This window comes from Melanaphis sacchari, unplaced genomic scaffold (genome assembly GCF_002803265.2).
Source record: "Melanaphis sacchari strain LSU unplaced genomic scaffold, SCAv2.0 Contig23_pilon_pilon, whole genome shotgun sequence".
Lineage (NCBI taxonomy): Eukaryota > Metazoa > Arthropoda > Insecta > Hemiptera > Aphididae > Melanaphis > Melanaphis sacchari.
This window is the reverse complement of record NW_020271114.1, coordinates 5,616,495-5,638,918: the sequence shown is the minus strand read 5'-3', so window position 1 is coordinate 5,638,918 and position 22,424 is coordinate 5,616,495. Positions and strand designations below refer to the sequence as shown.

Genomic DNA, 22,424 nt, shown 5'->3' with positions numbered 1-22,424 from the left:
ATAATAAGAACAAAAAACAATTATTATTAAGAAACATCAATAAGTATCAATCCAAAAGTTATTTAAATTTTTAATTATTTTTAGTGCCATATAAAAAATGAATCAGATTTTCTTTATGTTTAAAAATGAATGTATAATAGATAAAAATATCGATTTAAAGGCCGTTGCCCATCAAAATATTTTTTTATATTTACCAAGCTAGTGATCAGCTTTGAACAAGTGCTCAAACCTTCCTTGTGCCAAAAAGCTACTTGTACAATAGTGTCATATATATTTTTGTATTTCTCAAGACGAAAGACATCAGTAGCATATTTAGACTTGAGCCCAAGGTATATTCAAGTTAGTGAATAATAATAACTAACTATCCGTCTGTTTACTTAAACTAAATACTAAATATTTGACCAATACTGTTCTACTACAAACGAGAACTCATTTCTAACAACCTCGTTCAATTATGTGGAAATTGTGGTGGGTATTTATCAAATGGAATTTCCTTGTCAATGTCATGTTCAACAGGCTCAAGGGATTTTTATTTAGCGCTGTTATAATTTGTAAGATATCTGACGATTATGGCACGGTTTAATATAGATCATCATTAGATAATTGATAATCGTGTCAAACGTTTAATACCATCCTATGATATTGATTGTATAGCAGTCACGCTCAAATTTTTTCTTGTTAAAAGTCAGCAACTACTCTCAAATGTTGAATTTTTTTTTTTAACTTAATTTTTTTAATGTATAATACTACACACATATTTTTAAGTTAATATAATTTTTTGTATTTTGAGTTTAATTTTTGTTTTGCTTGCACACAAGTTAGTATAGGTTAGATAGCTGCTCTTAATGTTGCAAATTGCAATGTGCTCAAAACTTTAACGACACTGTATATTGCAGAACTTACCTAAACAAAAACTTGTTGACACTCTCCATATCAAACTTGAGGTTTTTGAGTACCATGCATAATATTTTATGAGTAACTTTAAGTATAACACTTTTACTACCTCTCTAACATTTTTTCAAACAGTAAACATTTATTGTGTTATTAAATATAAGCAATTTGAGAAATTGAAAAATGTTATTTAAATTTTAAATAATAATTTAGATAGCTTGTGCAGACACATAGACTTTTTATAGTTATTACTGTTACAAGAAAATGTATAATTATAACGTTAGTAGATATAAAAAATTATTTTTTCTAGTAACATAAGAAATTACTGTTATAATGTAGCAAGGTACCTTACCAAGAATTTACCACAAAATAAGCTTTTTCTTAGTTTTCTAGGTGTACCCTATGCTAAACCACTTGTTAGAGAATCGAGATTTAAGGTGAGACTTTCTTTGATTATTTATAAAATATAATTTAAAGCAATAAAATAACATATGAATAATATTTTGTTTGATAGAACTATAATAAATTATTAATTTGGTAGTTGGTTTTGGCTGCTAATATTTTGTATTTTACAGCCTCCTATCAAACATCCAGGGTGGTCTGGAATATTAATAGCGTTTTCATTGGGAAACATGTGCACGCAATATTCTTTTTTAAAGAACAAAATCACTATAAGAAAATATTGTTTTTATTTAAACATATTTATGCCTCAAGTACCAATTAGAAAAATATTACCATAATAACGCTGTTATAAATTTATAATGTAATATTAACAATGGAATTTTATTTTCTTGTTACTTAATATCTTAATAGGAAGAACTAGAAGAAAAAAAGCTGTTGAGGTGTGTTCATATATGGTAGTGTTCAATTATAAATTTGCTTCATCATATTTTTATTCTCCTGATTATTTGATGGATGAAAATGTAATCATAGTTACAGTCAACTTTTGATTAAATGCTCCTAATGATTTTATGAATATTCAAAAATTAATATATATATATATATATTATAACTAAATAACCTATAAAATATATTGTTATTAATTTATAATAAAACAAATAACCTGTAGATTTTGTGTTTTGGATTTTTCAACTTTGATATTGATGAATGTCCTGGTGATATGGGCTTATAAGATCAACTTTTTGCAATTAAATGGGTATTTAATTCCTATTATTTTAGGAGAGTGCAGGATCAGCATCTGTTCATTGTCATACACTGTCTCTACGATCTACAGGTTGATATTAAAATTACTTTTTGTGTATATTATTACAATTAGAAATAATATATTTATTTTTAAACTAGGATAATTCCAAAAGGCCATAATGCAAAGTAGATGTATAAGTATATTTAATTTGTATGCTTCCAATGAAAACCATAGAGAATCAGCTTTTTAAGTTGGCAAAACATTTAAGGTGAAAAAAGGTGATCCTAAAAAAGTTGTACAATATTTGTTCGATATCCCAGCCATTTAACATTGTCAAATTTACTAAAATACATAAATCAGGAGATACAATTGATTTTAAATAACAAAAATCAATTTGGTAAACTTTAAAATCAAATTAAATACTTAAACCTATTAAAAAAAAAAAATTAGAACTAGAAACCCGGAATAAAATTTTTCCGCTATAAATAATTATTTACATTTTTGAATATATTTTACTAATGTATCTATAAAGACATTATGTATTTTTTTTTCTATCCTTCGACATACAAATAAATGAGATCAAACAGACATTATTATAATTAGCATGTACTGTATGTATCAATATATCTATAACTTATTACACATTAGTACATTACAAAAATTGGTAATGGACTAGTTTACTGCCGTCTACCACCACTAAGGCTTAGTTGACACCTGTTATTCATATCTCCCATGTTTTCAATGTTCTAATTAATTTTACATATAAAACCATTTCATGTACACTGTCACAAGTCCTAGTTTTATAAATAATATTTGCGTTTTGCAAAAAATTTATTGCTTATAAATCATCGTTAAACATCAATAAAATTTTTTCAGAAATTTGCTATAATTTTTAATAAAAATGTGATAAAGATAAATAAACTAACATCTACTTAATGGATCAAAATATTGACATTATTTTGAAATGGAAATTTAATAAAAAAATTAATTAGCTGGCTTTACTTATATAATATAATCAGTGAATCATTAATTTGTTTAATAATAATTAGAAAATATTTCTTATTTCCAATTTGTTTTTGACTATTTAAAAACAAAATTAATACGTTTCATACAATATCTATTTTTCTCATACTTAAAAATTTATTACAAAAAAACCATCAAATTAATAAAGTTGTTACTTGTTCTTCTATGTTTAGTAAATTTTTTGTTCATAACTGTAATAGAAAATTTACTCTTTTGGTTAAATTTGATTTCATAAAGTTTCCGTGTTAAATAACAGCTAATAAAATGATTTTCTTTAAATTTTGGCACTCACTCCATGGTACATGATGATATTATGACAATAGTCAATAGGTATGATAAATTAGTGATGCTCAAACTTTTTAAAGTGTCAATCCTAAATTAAATAATACAATTTTTTAAAGCTCTTAAGATATTTTTCTATGTACAAACATAGATCTAAACTCACAAGTTGAGAATCACTGATAAATAATTATGAATATTGTTTAATAATTAAAACAAATAAAATTTTTATCAAAAAAATAAATATTTTTTTTTATTCATTTCAAAAAAAAAGTGTACAAAGGCAATTTTCAGGAAGCATCTGTACACTTGCACACATTTTGGACTAATAGACACAAAAAAAAAAAAATTATTAGTGTTTAAATTTTTTTTTTCAAAAAGAAAAAGAAATTAAAATTAAAAAAAAAAAAAAAAAATAGTTTAACTTAAATGTTAAAATATGTATAAATAAAATATAAAATATACAAAATAATTATTAACTTTTATAACATTGCACATTAATATAAAATAATATGCTTACATACATCATCAAATACTGATAATAGCTGTCAACAGTTAACCAGTACAATAATTTCACAATACACAATACACATAATATATATATTTATCAAATATCTATCATTGATCTTACATAATATTATCATATACACTTTTCTTAAGTAGAATTTCATTTTGGTTTTTCAACTCGCTGGACTTAATGAATCGTGTTTTCTTTTTCTTTAGAACACAGCTCAATGTTTTTAGTTTTTGGTAACATTTCATTAGTATTTATTGTTATTTATTTTTATAAACATATTGATGAAAAACGTTTAATTCACTTTACAATGTCCAAGAGTGTTTTACAATAATAGTATATACATATATGTGAAAAAAAAAAGTATAAAATAAAATAAAAATAATAAAAATATCTTGAACATTTTTTTCCAAATAAAATTTCAATAAAATATAAATAAAACGTGTAATATTATATATATATATTATTATTGTTTCTTAATTTTCAAACACTGTTTGAGGAAAAACCCAGAGATCAAATGAAATCATTTCTAAGTTTAATTTTACAATGTAAAAACTAATAAATCTTGGGAACAAAAAATAATAATAATAATATAAAACACATTATTCCCTATGTATTTAAATGTTAAAAATGTTTCATTTTTTAAAATTTTTTTTTGTAAAGTTTGTTTTGTTTATTTTTAAAAATAGTATAATATATTATAATATATGTCTATGTATATACAAATTAATCTACAAAATTACATTGTTTTTACAACATCCAATAAGAATTGCAACAGGATTCAGTCGACCTAACTTTTAAGTACAAAAAAACGTAATAATTTTAAATTTATTTTAAACCCTTAAAACCTCGGTCATAATTTCATACTCAATGATAAGTCACCAGTTGTAGGTGGCGAGCCATAAGATGATTATCTGTACATCAATAAATTATGTGGTGTTTCCATTTTACAATAGTAAAACATAAATTCTAATAATAAATTAGTGGGGAAAAAAATTGGTAAAAATCAAAGGGATAAAAATAAAAAATTCACAATAATTTCAGAATTATGTCAAATAAACTGACTGCCTTGGTTATACAAGTCGTTAAGAACAATAATAATAATAATTAATAATAATAATAATAATTATCTGATTAGGTAAACATTACCTTCTTAAAGAGAGTATTTTGGTATGGGTAATGGGTAGTTACAAACAAAATAAAATTATCGATTGGGATACGTTTATCATTTGGAAGGTCTCTCAAATAAATAAAGGTACGACTGAAACCAAACAGCACCAATCGACTTTTTTTGATAATTCATTATAAAATATGTACAATATACTCTTAGTCTTTGACCAGTCTGTACATATGGTGTTGTGCGCCATGTTCTGATGTAGATACTTCGAAGACGTATGCAGTACAAAGTAAAGTCTCTTGGGTCTCTCGATTGGTAACCACCTAGAAAGATGAGAGAATAAATAAAATTATCAAACATTGATCAAAACATTGTTATCAAGTATCATCTTGTAACCAAATATTAACAAAATATTACCTGTAGTATAGTGAAATTTTCCAGTACAGAGTTCATCATGTATTTCTCAGGCAAATGTTTGAGCTTATGAATGAAATTGATCATGTATTCACACATAGGTGACCTATGTATGCGGTAGATGAACCGACCATTCTCAAATCGGGCATATTCTGTCTCCACTTTCTCCACCACTTGTTTGCCAAATGAGCAAACTTTAGTTGAACACGTTATGCTCATGTTTTCAGAACTCTCATATCTTTAAAGAAAGAGAAAAAAAAACACTTAATAAACACCAAATAAATATAGTATGTTTAGTTTTATAGACCAGGGGTCGGCAATTAAATTCTATGGAGGTCCAGAAAATTAAAAAAAAAATTTCGAGGGCCAGTAAAAACTAAAAACTCAGATATTAGTTAATAATTGTTGTATTATCGCAACTATTATTGTAAATAGCAATAAACGATAAAAACCATCGTAATCTTTAAATACATCATAAAATAGATAAAATATATATTATGTGTGGAAAACCAGCATTATTAAAAAAATAAATATTTTTTTGTGGTCCAATTATTTTTCCTTCACGGGCCGGATTTGGCCCGCGGGCCGCCTATTGCCGACTACTGTTATAGACACTTACTGGCTAGTGACGCCATAGAAAGCACCAGCTTCATCATGAATGTTCGAATTGAGATCTGCCCAGAACTTGACAAGGAAAAATGCATTTTGGGGACCTTTGTCATATAATTCTTTAAGGCCTCCTTTTTTCTCTGGGAACTTATCATAAATCTGTCGCACATCTACAGACTAAAAAGAAAAAAATTAATTAATTATATATAATTATAAATATTTTTATAAATACATAATTTATATATGTAAATAATATATCAAGCATACTCACTTCCAATAAAGGATCTGAATAGCTCACTGGTCCTCCAATATGTACGAAAAGATGTTTTTGATACTGTTGACAAAAATTACAATTTAACCACTGTATGGATACACTATGTTTAGTTATAGAAGAAACTCACTATTTCTGGTTCTCGTTGATGTTCCATAAATGCGGAGAACTCAACTAAACGTAGTTTGTGGGTGGCAATTGCTCTACCATCCCAAGGTGGGACACTGGGTGGTTGAATTTCAGATGATACAGCAGTAGATGGTGGTTTAAGGCCTGTTGATCCACCACTTGGATATCCTTGGGCAAATGGTTTAACACTGTAACAATTGTATAAAAATTAGATTAAATTTTTCAATAAATTAAACTAGATTATTGAGTATACTTACTCTTGGGATGTGCCTGGCTGTAATCCTGGTTGCCAAAACTGTAACAAATAACAAAATCAATGTTAGTTAATGCGGTTGGTAAATCATAAGTAAAACAAGCTACGGATGGCAATATAAGCTACGAGAGAAGCAAACGTATACAAGAGGTAGCGTGCGTTGGGAGCATTTTGTACTCACCGGCGGGGGCGGCGCGCCAGGTGGAAAAGATGCCAGGCTGGCCAATCCCTTGGAGTGTATAGCTGCGACTGTTGCTGATGCCGATACAATCTGCGCACTGGACATTGCCGACATAGTCTGTAACGCCTTCTCCTTGGCCGCATGCTCCGTGGGTACCACCTATAGCCCCACAACACACGTTACACTCTACCTCTAACACACTTAATTACATGACTAATCCACTAATGAGAAAAATTAAAAAAAAAAAATCCACCATGGGTGTCTACATAACAATTTATCAACAACGACGGCGATGATGATAATAATGAAAAAATATTACTCGACTATCGGTGAATGACAACAGGAAATATGTGAAATCTGAAGTAGAGGTGCATCGTACACCATGGTAAGATTTTGGTACTCACCACTTTGAGTTTGGCTTGAATTTCACGCAGCTTGCGGCGCGCCAACACTTGAATGTGAGAACTGACTTGTTTCCGCGTCCGTGTCTTACCGGTACGTAGTTTTATATATCTGGCGATCAATTCGTTACGTCCTGTAACATGAAAATAATGCCATTAATTGGTGGCGAATATTGTCATAACGAACACAAGCTTGAAACGCCAAAAACACGATGACAGCGGTTTTGCATTCATTTCTACTGATAACAGTGGCTAGTGCTGATAAGCATTCTGAGACTACTGCCAGTCATCCAATATCCTGCGTTTTCTCAGTTAAATATTATTACTATGTGCCCGACATTTAAAGTTCAATCGCTAGATTTATACCTAGAGTTCTTTCCTACTTAATTAAATCGTTAAGACATTAATATGAATTGCAGAATAAAATAATATTAGTTATACATATTTTTTCACACAAAAGTGATTAAGTATCTTTAAAACATTTTTATTTAAGATTTAATGAATATATCATATTTAAATATTATTAAAAATCGAGCTATTTTTAACGTTTAAAATAAATGTGGAACAGAATTTAGTTTATTTTTATCTTCTTATATTACCATTTTCAAATATTAATTAGAATACCTAGGTAATTTATATTAGATATATGATGTTTAATTTTTTAAGAAAATTAAATTGAATAAAATATTTTATAATAAATTATGATAAATCCAATAATCAACTATTAGTATTATAACATTATTTAGTAGAGTTTACCAGTATTTTTTAATCAATGGTATTGATCAATAATTGTTCTACTAGTGCTACCTAACCACTGACGGTGCAATTTAAGTTACTTATACATGGTTTTCTCGATGACTATATAATATATAGTATATATTATATATAAAAAAAAAAGGTATTTAAAAAGGGATCAAACTATGAAGGAGTAATTACTTTTCACAAGAAACAAAACAGTGTTTTTATTAATTTGTTTTTAAAGACTTGTCGTTATGATTTCGATAAAATCGTTGAAAACCATCAATGCTATGTTATATAGATGGCTACAAATTCGAATACATTAGAAATATTATTTACAATCAAATAAATAGGACCTAAATATAATACAAATTTAAAAATCTATATAGTTTCAATTTAACAATTATTTATTTATTACTCGGGTAAAACTATAAATATATGTAGACATGACAAATGGGTATTTTACCTTTTTACACATTTACATGATACGTCATGTCATGAATATTTCAAAATAATTGTACATAAACGAAAATGATACAATGAATATGGCTTTTTTTAATAAAAAAACAAACAACATACAAAGACGAGGTAATCATATTATAATTGAGTTACTTAACCCAAGAAATAATTTCACGTGAAATTATTTTGTTTAAATACGTGACTTGTGTCCTTTTTAACAAATATATCCATTCAATATTATAAGTATATAGGGGTGGACGTGGAGTAGGTAGGTAATATAGCGACATTGATAATGGGTTTGCAATTGTCTGAGCAACAAGAAAAAAAAAACCATAGTTTTGACGTACTTACAACACACAGGAAATAGAAAATAAGGGTACGCGGCCATAAATGGAGTATCCTCTGGAACAGACTAGGTATGTTTGTATTGAGTAAGGGCGAATCACCATTTCAGTTAAAGGTATTATAAGGTTATAACAATAATATTGTTGTGTTAATATTTTTTTTTCACTTATGGATACATTTTTTTTGTTGCAGATCTCATTCTCGGTTTCCGACTTTTATAATCCTCCGACATTGTAATACCTATACAATATTTATTATCTTGACACCTACCTATAGAATTGTAACTATAGTATATACCTACCACTCCGGCAGTGCACATCACACGTTTTTATTATTATTACCTGATACCCACAATATATACGTATCGGATGTTCAATACGTTATTTTATTTACTTCGAGTAAAGGGAAAGTATCGAAATTATAGTAAATACGATTATTATACGTATATACTTTATGTATCTCTACATAATATATCTCTATTGAATGGTATGTTAAACTCAGCCATCATATCCCAAAGAAATAACTAGAACGAGATTTAATTATATTACTAAAAAGTAAATAGTAAATAGTAAATTGCATAGGTGTTGTGAATGGTTCAATATACAATCAAATTGAATTTTTATAGTTTTACTATACATTAAAATATCTAAAATTAGGTAAATACGTAAAGTTTGCATAACATGTGTGATTTTTAATAACTAATAAATAGCAAAATCTTACAAAAAAATCATACAACGTATTTTATTATGTGCTCATTAAATTGTTCAACATTGTTTGGCACATTTTGGGGATTTTTAGAACCGGACTTTTTGAACATTTAATATAAACATTTGTAATATTCAAAGTTAAATTCATAACTAATGACTTAAATTCCATTGGAACTTGAAACTTTATAAAACTTACCAATGACTCCATACATGTATTGTTGGATGATTTTAGTAAGATTATTCATATTACATATATATATATATATATATATATATATATTATATAATGTCAACTTTACGTAATTGATAAAATTATATGTTCTCATTGCAGAAAAAATATCGAAAAAACTTCTGTTCAGTTTTCTGATGCCATGTAGTATAATTGTTTTCCAGACAGTGCATTTTGAAATGATATCAGTTTTAAAATAAAAGTAAAAAAACGTGCTGATTAAGTTGTACTGGCACAAAGCGATTTGTTGCAATAACTTACGGTAATTTTATTGTTCATAAACAAACCTAATACACAGTCAGACGGCAATATATGGTATTGTTGTGTTATTATACTATCGTAATTTTGAAATATTCTCCTCGAGTACAGAACATTTTCTAGGTACCTTCATTTTTAAAATATTGTCATATACGGTATAATTATAATATAGTGTTATTAGAAAATGTAACTGCCAAAAATTATATATAATTATTAATTTATATAACAATAACGTCTATCTTTAAATGAAAGTTCTATACTTATATTTTTCTGCACTAAGATGTGCCAATATTTCTCATTAATTTTTTTTTTTTTTATATACAGGAATATATATTTTTATTTTTAAAGACCGACGAAAACAAACGTCGTGGATTAGATACACAGGTATACATTATCAGGGAACTAACATCGTCGAAATCGGCTGTGTTACTCCAAAATGATATTTGAAATTTCGAACATTAACGTTTTAGCGACAGGAACGCAATTGTTCATGATAATATAAATTACGAACAGCGACGATTAATTACCCACATTTTAATAGCGCTAATCGAGCAGGTGCTCGACTGAGAATTTCGGGGGTAGGTGGTAGCAGAGCACTGTGTCTATATATTGACAATTGCCGTTAACGGTATTCGAATGACAATTTCGTTGTTATTTAATATGTTATTATTATTATTAAATCACCACAGTGTATTATATTGATGTATCGCGTACGTGTAACAATAATAATAATAATAATAATAATAATAATATTATAATTGTATATTATGCGTGAGTAATGCCTAACAATATTACATGCGTTTGACCTCTATACCGTGTAAATAGACTGAATAACGTTTACAAATCACATACACGTGTCTCGTTTTTCTAGCAATAATGCAATAATAATATTATAATAATTATCATTATCATAAATATTTGATTAAACTTTTATTGAATTTTCGTGTTTGCACGTCTATATCGAAAAATTATACGAGTGTTGAATGACCGAAATCGTTTTCTGGTGGAAAACGATCGTTAAGAAAATAATAAATTAAACTAATTATTGACAATCGAATCCCTTTAAGGCGATTATCCAAAAAACCATAATAATATAGGTACATTCGATCGTCACTTATGTAGTTTTTAATCGCATTTTTTTTTTGCTAATGCGTCAAGTCTGCAAGGTAGCAATCATGTAGCGTGTGAAAAAGAACAATACATGTAAACGAATATTTAATAGCTCGCTTAATTCATACCGAGAAATAAGAATCAATAATGTTATACCGCGGAATGCACAAAATATTAGGCCACTACCAAAAGGAAGGTAATTTCACGTTGGTAACATGCACATTAGTACATTACCTTTCGTTATTTGTCTCTAAATCAGACTAGAAAATAATATTTAAATTGGAACCAAACGACATCCTAATCTAACCTTAATAGATAGTAAAGGAATGGTATAGGACAGACATATAGGACATATTAGAAAAATAGATGAATTATGGCATGGTGACTAGTACTAAAGCTAATAATTATTATTCAATTATATTCGCCTAGACCTCAGTTAGTTATCTTATTAACAATGCAATACATCACAAAGGTCTCTTAAAAGTTACTAATCATTACCTTGTTCCATGTTAACTAATACATTATCATAATAATTCATAATATATCAAATAGACAAGAATATTCAACTAATTCACCGTATATGGTTTTATTGACTAAAAAGCCGAGAGAGTTTACAATTATGTCGTAAATCGTACGAAGTTCAAATGTTTAAATTTGTCCGATTCTGGAAAATTTCCGGGAAATCATAGTTAGTGAATTGATACCATGATTACAGCGGTCCATGAAAAAATTATAATAAAAGGATCATGGAATTATAGACGACGTAGTTAAGAATCCGACTCAAGTATAGTAAAATTAATTAAATAATACCATAAAAATGAATTTACATTTTTTGGTTAGCGAATAACAAAACAATTCTGAACACTTATCACCCGATATAGAATAATGATAAAATATATATATATAAAAAAAAAAAAAAAAAACTAAGAAATTAAATTGTTTTAAATCTTTTGTAGTTTTTTATACTTATACATTTTATTCCTTTTTTATAAGCTGTTATGATTATAGAAAATGTTTAAAAATGTAAATATTTATTTATTTTTATAAATATAAAATATGAATATGCTTTAAATGTATATTCATTTTTCGTTTTAACGTTTTGGAAAGTTTATCTATCTAAAATATTGTTTTTTAATTCTTTGTTTATTTTGCTAAGGTATTAATAAATAAAAAAAAACGCTAATTCAATTTACACGGACAATAGGTATAATAAAATTATGAAAAATGTTATCAAAATTTAAAAATGCATTAATATTTAAGAGTTTCAAATTGGGAATTGTAAGATATTGATAAAGCAATCGGTATCATTATTATACTAGTTGATATCTGTATCTTGTAATGCAAGTTAACGATAATAGTGTAGTGCTATACTATTATAAAGTCAGTTGTATACTATAAGATTTCTCAAAGAAATCCAATAGTCATATTTTTGACGTGAATTGATAACCTCTGGGCATTTAATTTGAAAAGGCTACAGGGAACAAATTTTATTCGAAATTAACTTTATTTGATACAATATAGTCAAAATAGAAGGTAAAAGATATCGTAAAATTTTCTGATTACTGACGACGTTTTGAACATTTTTTCGGACTCGAATCTTACCTATCGTCGACGAATTCAGTCAGAATTATCGAGGTTTCGCAACAGGTTTCGGATCAATGCGTGACATATGTTTGCAATGTAATCCTATATACTTAATATGCACACATTTATACAATGATAACACACAAATTACAAAATTAATTATATATAATAATATATTATATTAAACATACTATTGAGACGTTCTTCACTCACGGCAAATAGAAAACTATATATATAGGCAATAAAAAAGTATGGTTGTCACTGTACGTACCTAATTTTAATCTGAAATAGACTCAGTTTATATTTTATACATGGTATGCGTGCATGTTACGTGCAGAAAACTAAATAAGTAAAATAAACAAAAACTACAACAGTCAAAGGTACTTTTTTTTATTACAGAGAAAAACGCCACAAAACCGTATTACAACGAACGTCGTAGAATCCCGAAAAGAGGGTTAAAAATAATAATATTTCGCGGAAAATTTCCACCGCAGAAACTCTTTTACACGCGGTTTATATACAATATATCAGCACATTTCACCGCTTTGGTAAGGTAAAGCAAAAACAATATTGTGATAAAAAAAAATCTTACACACACATGCACAAATAAGGCCGTAGAAAAATAAATAAAATACATGTCCGAAAAGAAACTATTATTTAGCCGCAGCAGCCGACCTATACATGGTATTTATATATATAGAAGGTATGCATTATTGATAGCCTTCTACACATATTACATTATATAAAGTCAGAGATACATTATATACATCGACTGAAATGGTCCGCAATAATTTATGTGATAGATTTGGCGACTAGGTGGTAGGTGGGAGCGAAAATAGGAGAGCTGCAGTAGTAGCATGCGTATATATAATATAAGGGTTGCAGGCAGCAGCTCGCACACATGAACATATTATACTTGTTTGTTTATCAATGCCGAGAAAAAATTTATGTCTTGTCCTTCTTTGAGTCTCTCGCTTGCAAACATCGTGAATATTTTATGATTTATTTGTTTATATACGGTTTTATTTTAATGGCAACTCTAAAATCTACTCTAGCGGAAAGGCGACCTAAACGATGCACGACTAATAACTAGGTATAATAATAAATAATATAATTTCATCTGTATAATAACGTGTTTATGGGGTTTAAAACGTTCAACATTTTTTAATAAATCATACACAACGGACAACTTTCAAGACGCATATACATAATTATATATTATATACAAATTATAAACTCTCGAGAATTAAATCTATCACAGGACGTCAAAACGAGGTTTGGATTCGGACGAGAATTGAAACAACAAACAATTAGGTAGGAGCCTACATATAAATATTACACAGCATTTGAATGAAAATAAATGATAACAAGTAAATATTATTTATACGATACATACAGTTTAGAAATGGAATAGTATATGTTAGGTAATTATACCTTGTATCTTTTGTCATCCATTAGTCGTATCTTTTGACATATTTTATTTTTTTTATAGCGTAAATATAGTAGATACAAATGAAGATACTTTTTTTTTTTAAATAAATGAATAGTTTACTCGAATACATTTTTGAATTAGCTATTAGTTATTTTTAACTAATTGGCGGAATGTCTGAAACACGGTCTGAAAATTTCATACTATTTTAAGTAAATATATATTACTATAGCTAGTAACTGCACTAAGTTGAATAAATTAATACAGGAATAAAAAATTTTTTGTATCTCGCATTTAGAATTACATGAACATTGACGTGTTTCGATACTTTTTTTCAAATCACTTATATAATGCATATACGTAGATAGTACGAGTGATGACAATAAATCAAACACGAAAATGTGAAGTTGGAGTGTCCTAAACAACAATAAGTGTGTCGAAAGAACATAGTCTAACAGGAGATGAACATGGTGAAGATCATCTATATAAGGACCTTTAAGATCAACCACGTGTCATCTTTATTCGTGCGCTAATAAAAATTACACGCTCACACGCATATGGCGACAACGTGGTTATAACCTAATTAGTAATTACTGTCGAACAAACGAAGAGGTTTAGTTTTCATTAATTACTGAGCAAGGTTTCAATTAAATATCAAATATCAGTCTCTGGGTTATGAAAAAAAAAAAAAAAAAATCAAAACCGCGTATTGCGTATACATGATGTATGTGAACGGGTGCAACACGCAAGACACCGTGGTCAATCAACGATTGTGCTCGATGCAGGAACGTTCGCTTACTATAAAGACAGTCGGTTTATATGGACGAAAGAAATGCACACTGAGAGAATAATATAATGCGTGCACGAGGAGGGATACCTATGTATATATATAAAAAAAGAAAAAAATTACGAATTAGGTCAAAAATTCGTTCACTCGCAGTTAGTACCTTTACGTATGTACCTACTATACGCGATATTATAATACTGTTAACGCTTGGAAGCGCTTAAGCGACTATACGTTGTTATTTCAGTACCATTGAACGACAAAACGTTTCGTGCCATCGAAAGTGTTAATAATATACCTATATAATACATACATAATCTTATAATCTCGCGCGTGTGCGTGGGACACACGCAAAACAAACGTCATCTACGCGTATTTTATCCGGATGCACATACATAGGTACATACATTATATTATTATAATATATTATACCGCGCAGTCACGGTCGCCATATTCTACATAATATCATAATATAGAAAAGTTGATGTGCCGTGTAGGTACCCACTCGCATACGATGTATTGTGTACGTATATACCTATGTGCAATGCATTATTGTGTAACGTCGTCGACGGCAGTTTAGATAAAAAAAAAAAACCCAGTCGTGAGCGAGTGCGTTTATATTCTATGCGAGGAGAGCGCTCAGCATTCGAATGGCCGCGTGGTACACGATCGTCATCGTCGTCATCAACAGCATCACCGTATGGTAGTAGTAGTAAGTAGTAGTAGTAATAGTAGTAGTAATAGTAGTAGTAGTAGTAGTGGTAGTAGTAGTAGTAGTAGTAGTAGTAATAGTAATAGTAGTAGTCTTAGTCGTATATAATAATAATAATCGTCGTTCGGACGAGGTGAACGTTCTCTGCGCGCGCGCGCGAGCGCTCGTTTTCACTACACTCGCTTTGTGCATAAACCTAATAGAGGTAGATAGATACCTATATAATATAATGTACAGAACACTGCAGGCTCTCCCCCGTCACTTCAGCCGATATAATACACACGTGTTGTTACTACTACACAGTACACACACGACAATAGTAACGATAATATTTTCCCCCTTCGACGGACTGCGACTAGCTGAGCCGCACCTGGTCCCTTTTTTAACGCTTCATCTCGCACCCGTACCCATATCCACCACCGCACTGCACCAAAATGTATAAAATAACAACAAACGAAGTATAGTATATACTTCTATGACGTATATATGTTGTACATAACGCCAAGTCTATTATTATGTAAAAACTGAGCGTATGTGCGTACATCGCTACATCGTTACTTCCATAAGTATATATATAAATATATAAATGTCTCTGTGTGTATTTAAAGCGGTCGTCCGTCGTTTCTATTGCTCTCCGCCGGTTCGTTTTGACGGCGACGACGAGCCGATGATGACCGAACCCAATCATCACGTTTTATTGTAGAAGTCGTCTTCTCGTCTCAACGACAACGACTGCGGTCGAAAACCATTTCCTATGCATATTATGCGTAGCCGAAAGATTACACGATGTAATATTGTCGGTATAGAAAGTCTTATTGTCTTAAAAGTTTAGCCAGCTAATTTACGTGTCGTTTTGTTTTGAAAAAAAAAAAAACATCTAAGTACAGAAAACTGTGATAATATCTTAAAGCCTAATCTAAAAGAAATATTGGAGACATTGAAACGATTATCGATTTCTAGGATTCAAATGATTTCTGCAGGTTATGGCGCCAAAATTGAATATAAAATAAAATAAAACTACGATTAACAGCGATTTAAGTTTATAATGATTTATGATGATGACATTTATGATTAAAAATTGATATTTATCAGTAATTAAATATTGATAGAATATATCAACAGTAAAGGATTAAAATGATGTAATTAGTTAGTGAAATTAGTAAAACTTCATGATTAATTTTGTCTAGCTTTGCTTTTTTTTTTATATTATATTAACCATATTATGTACTTATATACTCTATATATATAGTTAGTACAAACTCAATGATAATATTAAATGAAATTCATAAACTTTTACATCATAGATACTACTTTTATGGATTATGATCATCGTCTTTAGACTTTTCAATATTATTTTTAGTTTTTATAATTCAGCTAAAATTGTTTAATATACTTCAAAGGCCAATCGTACACGCACTCACTGTGCATAATATAATATAATATAATATAATATAATATAATATAATATAATATAATATATACACACAAAAAGACTAGGCGAGGGAAAGATATATTTACTTAGGAGACGGGGTTGGGACGAAATCTATGTAACTATTTGAAACGTCGACTTTTATTCGCATTTTTAATTAAAGGATTTCAAACAACGAAACGAATACATTCATTATAACAACCGCCGGATAAACGACAGTTTATACCTACATACTTTAAAATGTGTATTTAGTGTACCCGTATGTCTTTTAGGGTTAACAAAAATTCTATACCTACTACTATTGTTATTAATATTAATTCCAGAGCCGATAATAATGATTAGTATATTGAGTCGATTAGTCACGTAACCGTGATTATATGATAAAATAATATGATAATTTAACCAATATTCTTTTTTTATGTGCTTTATGTATAGTATACAGTACGTATGGAATGAAAGTTTAAGTTTTTTTATTTTCCCTGAGAGTACTTATAACATCAAAAGTTTTCGAAACGCACTTGAACTGAATAAAAGAAATGAGAAAAAAATAAAATTTGAAAGACACTTCATTAAAATCGTTTCAATAAATTAAAAACTCGTGTACCGTGTTTACACGCCGGAAAATACGAATAACGGCGGTGATGTCAGAACAGCAATGTAATCGCCGAAGGGTGTAATCTACGTAAATCTTCACTGCTGGGGGTTGTTATTTTTGTTTACATTCGAGTTGTACACAGCACAGTTTATATATTGGAAACGCCGAAATATTGTTTATTAAAGTAATGGCATCATATAATAATATATAAAATTAAAATATAAATACATTCGGAGCGTTCATATTGCGAAATATTTGTAGAATATGAAAAAAAAAACTTAAAATGAAAAACGAGAGGCCAAAAGGGCTACACGGAGATCTTATTTAATATATACAATGTGGTACATAAGAAACTACGTTTGTTCAACTAAATCGGTAGATATTTTGATCAACAGAAGGTAGAGACAGATACAAGGTAAAATATTTTATAAAAAGAAAAATGTTCTCGTAACAAATGCGTCACAATTATTAATCCATTGAAAGAAAATAAAATTATTTGTATTTTTTTAGCTCAAGTTTTATATTTTGTGTTTATATTATTTTTTGTAGGCATATGTGTGATATTGCTGCAGGTTTGTTAATAACAGAAAAAGTTTAAATAATTTAAAATTCGGCAAGCAAAGTGCACTGCAGACGATGAGGATTTGTCGGACGTATATCATATTAATATGTTATATTTTTATTACCCCACCACACGATCAATTAAAAATTATATATTTATATATAACAGTGCGATTAAAAAGGGTCAATTGTCAAATTACATTTTGAAATATAATTTAAAAAATAGTTTTGGTTATTTTTTGAAATTGACTCAGCAGGACAATTTAATTATACAAAATAATTGATTGTCTTTATAAAACAAAAGTAACACGACGACGCACATTTATTAGTTTATTAATACAATTAAGATACATAAAATCGTACGGAATAATATAATGAATAAACATATTGTTATTAATCACTAACCATAAATACGAAAACGTTTTAACAATGATTAATGTTTACTAATAAATAACACAACAGTTTAACCGCATTCAACGCGCATTTATTCAGCCCCGATCATTTATCTATATAGGTTGTACTGCAACTACCCGCGATGTTTTTGACATTATCAACGAAAGAAATTCATAATCTTTTATTATCTACGAAGAACAACGTGACCATTAAAACATTAAAAATTAATGTACTGGTTTATAATAATTCTAAAAATTATATAATAAATTCGCCCGAAAACTTTAATGAAGGCATATTAATTACTCGTACTTATATTATAGTATATTTATATAATAATATATTCCTCCATTCGTATTACTAAGTTTTGAATCGTTGGAGAATGGAGATATAATATGCAATAACGCATTATTGTTGTAGTAACAAGATTGTGAGTGAGAACGTCATAAATTAGAAACGGGCACCCAGAGACATTTGTGTTGAATATAATTTGTGTTAATTTCGTCACGCAACCTACACCTCCACCACCAAGTTAGAATGACAAAATTGTTTGCGACGTACATATACAAGTTCGATTGAAAACGAATAGCTGACGTGTTTACTGTATCTGTTTTCTTCATCACTTTAAACATGTAAGATAAAATTCGATAATATTTACCGGTACGGAAAAACTGTAATTCTCAGTGGTATAAACACGTATATATTGAAGGTTCAAGTGGAGTCTCGAGTAGAAATGAATTTTTTTAAAGTGCAGAAATAATAAAGGATAGGTACACTGGACGTAATAGTCGACAATGGCGACGACCAAGAATTCTTTTAGAAAAAAATGTACAAGTGAACCTTGCAGATCGAGTGATCACTACGCCGTTTGACTTAATCGATAGTGAAAACTACTCACACATAACGGATAAACATATATGGGTAGCGGTGAAGAAGAAGAGCAATAGCAGTAATCGCCAATCAGGTCACACATATACACGTACACATACACACATAAAGTCGATAGATTTTATAGGCTTTTATTTGGAGGCACACATAAAAGGTCAAGAGGATGAGAAAGAAGAGACTGGAACGGTGGCGGTTGAAGGCGATATATAGTGCTTAGGGTTAAGGATGCAGCATGGGTGTGGCGGCGGTAAAGAGAGCAGAAAATCGCTGGAACTGCGCTGGCTGTGTTCTCTTGGCACGTCATGTATATATAGGTAGCCGGAAAAAGAGGCGGAGGAAGATTACGTGTTAATGGCACGGTGGCGGAGTGGAGGTGAAAAGGGTGAGGTGGTCTCAACCGAGATGGCCTCTTATGTCTTTCTTTCCTCCCTTATTACACTCTACAAGCAGCACAGCGCGCGCCGCTAGAGTCAAGGGTGAATTATAGCAGCACCCCCGACGAGTGTGTATATACACTAATTGCACATTCTTGGAATAGTTTGTCCGCCGTCTCCCTGCCTCACTACCCCTACTCTCTACCATATACCCTTTTCTCTTTCTCTACACACACTCGTTCGCAAGTTTGCGTATATATATAGTTCCGTCTACTATCCTCTCGTCACCCTTTCACAACTCCCTATTGTGGAACCTCCATAGCCACTACTACCACCCCCAGCTCCGGAGCTGAAACGAGTATACCACCTCATCCGTTCGTCACCACGCTGACTGCCGCAAAACAACCCCCTTTGACCCGTATCCAAACTACCCCACCACCGCTCTTACGGTCATTTGCCCACACAAATCGGAACCCTCCCACTCTATTGCAGTACTGGGGATGATGAAAACTATATACTGCTCCCACCCATCACTACTTAAACGCGCTGCACTGAAAACCGGGTTCGACCTTTAAATATATATTATATTATATTATATTCTAGCAGCGAAACCTCATACTGCCGCCGGCATAATATCATAAAATTAAATTTATAGCAATACGTGTTTATTACATGATAAACCGTCGTGTTGCTATCAAATTGTTCAATTTTTTTTTTTTTTTTTACAAAACGCATTTTACAGTGGTTTTTAGCTTTCACTGACAGTGTTTGCTGGTTTTTATGAGGAGGAGATGAATCACACGCGTGACCGGTTTTGAGAATTATCTACATAAATACCCATATAATAATATAATATATAAAGTCTTAAATATAAAAATAATGTGTATTAAATATATCAGTGTGCACGAATTTACGTCCAACTACTCAGATTTAAATTTTTTATAATTGTGTTTGAAAAGTTTTTTTGGCAGTTTTAATTAACGAAAATAATTTTTTTAAATATAAATAACACAATTTATGCACGTTTTAGTATATATATATATAAAATATCTATTGCATTTAATGAGTTTTTACTTAACTATAACACATCTATAAATAACCTGATCTAATTTTAAATTCAGAATACTGCAATAAATATACAAAAAAGGCGCATAATGTATCAATTATAAATCGTTATAGGTAGAGTCATTGAATAAAAACAAATAACGATCTTTTTAATGTCTACATGTGTGGAATTTTAATGCATTGCAATTTTTTTTATATAATTAACCATTATATACTTATATGTATACATTTAATATACCTTACAAGATCTTACTACTTTAACGAAATTTCTATCAACGCATTCAATGTTTAGCGATTTCTTTCTACGATACTTTTACCACCACTGGAAAAGAATAAAACCATTATAAATGCTATAGCCACCCCTTTTGCGCTGTTGTAAGAGACAATTCATTTTTCAATAAATATCTAAGCTAAACTTTTATTCACCCTCCATCGTACACGTGACCCTTTATTTTGTATACAAACATCTGCTCTTTCCCTCTATAATAGTGTTATGCCACTACCTATTACATTACTTATATTAATATAATTTTTTATAATTCATTTTTTATCCAGTATGATAATATATTATACTATAAAGCCATAGGTAAATGTACACTTTTAACCCCATGATGGTGGATCACTCTCATCGGACGCAACTAACACTGCAGTCTAATATCAGTCACGTAAAGAATTGTTGTAGACGAGAATGAGGGTGATGCAGCCAACAGCAACAGCAGCGGATAGGATGGAAAACAATAAAAACTTCGCCTTTTATAGTTGCCTTAAATCGCAAAAGTATTTACGACCCCAAGTTTTCGGCGAGATAAGTTTTTGAGTAAAATGCGGTCGGAAGACAAAAAGGGTCACTTTCAGTGGCGAGACGACGGAAGACAAAAGCTTTCAAAAGTCGGTTTAGAGCGGACAAATAATATATACATCGCCCTATACACATACACAGCACACTAACATATATATGCGTGCGCGAGAGCGCGCGAAACGGCAATAAATTCATAAGGGTCCGACACGAGGAAAAGTTATAGGAAGAAAAAGAGAAGAATTAATAATAACAGGTGTGCTGTTGCACAATAGCATAGGCTATAAAAATGTTTGGCAACTTTTAGTATTTTAAACATTTAAAATTCTATTACATATATATTATATATATATTGTACGCGGAACAAAAGTGTTTATTCTTATTATTGTACGTAAAATATTATATCAGTGTATAAAAGTTTTTTTTTTTACCTGTATAGATATATAGTTTGAAAATAAAAATCTATATAACGTTACTTTTTATAACGCTACAAAATAAATTTATGTCAAGTCGTGATAAAAATCTATATTGAACACATAATTTGTATATAAATCACAAAAATATAAGAAGAGTTTAAATTATATATATATTAAACGCTGTTATTATCCAAAAAAAAAACAAAAAAACAAAAACAAGATTTTTCATAATAGCAAACTGATCAAGAGAAACTCCGAAAGAACGAGATTGTTAAATTAAAATACATACTTGACCATGCCAACGCATGATACATATATATTCTATAAAC

The 22,424-nt window shown here is 29.5% G+C and overlaps 1 protein-coding gene across 5 annotated transcripts in view; it reads right to left on the bottom strand.

The window, feature by feature from the left end:
- Window positions 1-5,145: 5,145 nt before the first annotated feature.
- Window positions 5,146-22,424, bottom strand: part of LOC112594561 (transcriptional enhancer factor TEF-1) — a 77,518-nt gene continuing 60,239 nt past the window's right edge. For 4 of the 5 annotated variants that reach the window (XM_025339395.1, XM_025339398.1, XM_025339397.1 and 1 more), the window contains 8 exons: window positions 7,230-7,360; window positions 6,826-6,984; window positions 6,649-6,686; window positions 6,393-6,579; window positions 6,263-6,325; window positions 6,002-6,168; window positions 5,386-5,620; window positions 5,146-5,291 (listed from right to left, as the gene is read on the bottom strand). In XM_025339395.1, the coding sequence (XP_025195180.1) occupies window positions 5,178-5,291; window positions 5,386-5,620; window positions 6,002-6,168; window positions 6,263-6,325; window positions 6,393-6,579; window positions 6,649-6,686; window positions 6,826-6,984; window positions 7,230-7,360 (1,094 nt within the window). In that variant the 3' untranslated portion in view covers window positions 5,146-5,177. The remainder of the gene's footprint in view (window positions 5,292-5,385; window positions 5,621-6,001; window positions 6,169-6,262; window positions 6,326-6,392; window positions 6,580-6,648; window positions 6,687-6,825; window positions 6,985-7,229; window positions 7,361-22,424) is intronic. The other variant, XM_025339399.1, reaches the window with a different exon arrangement.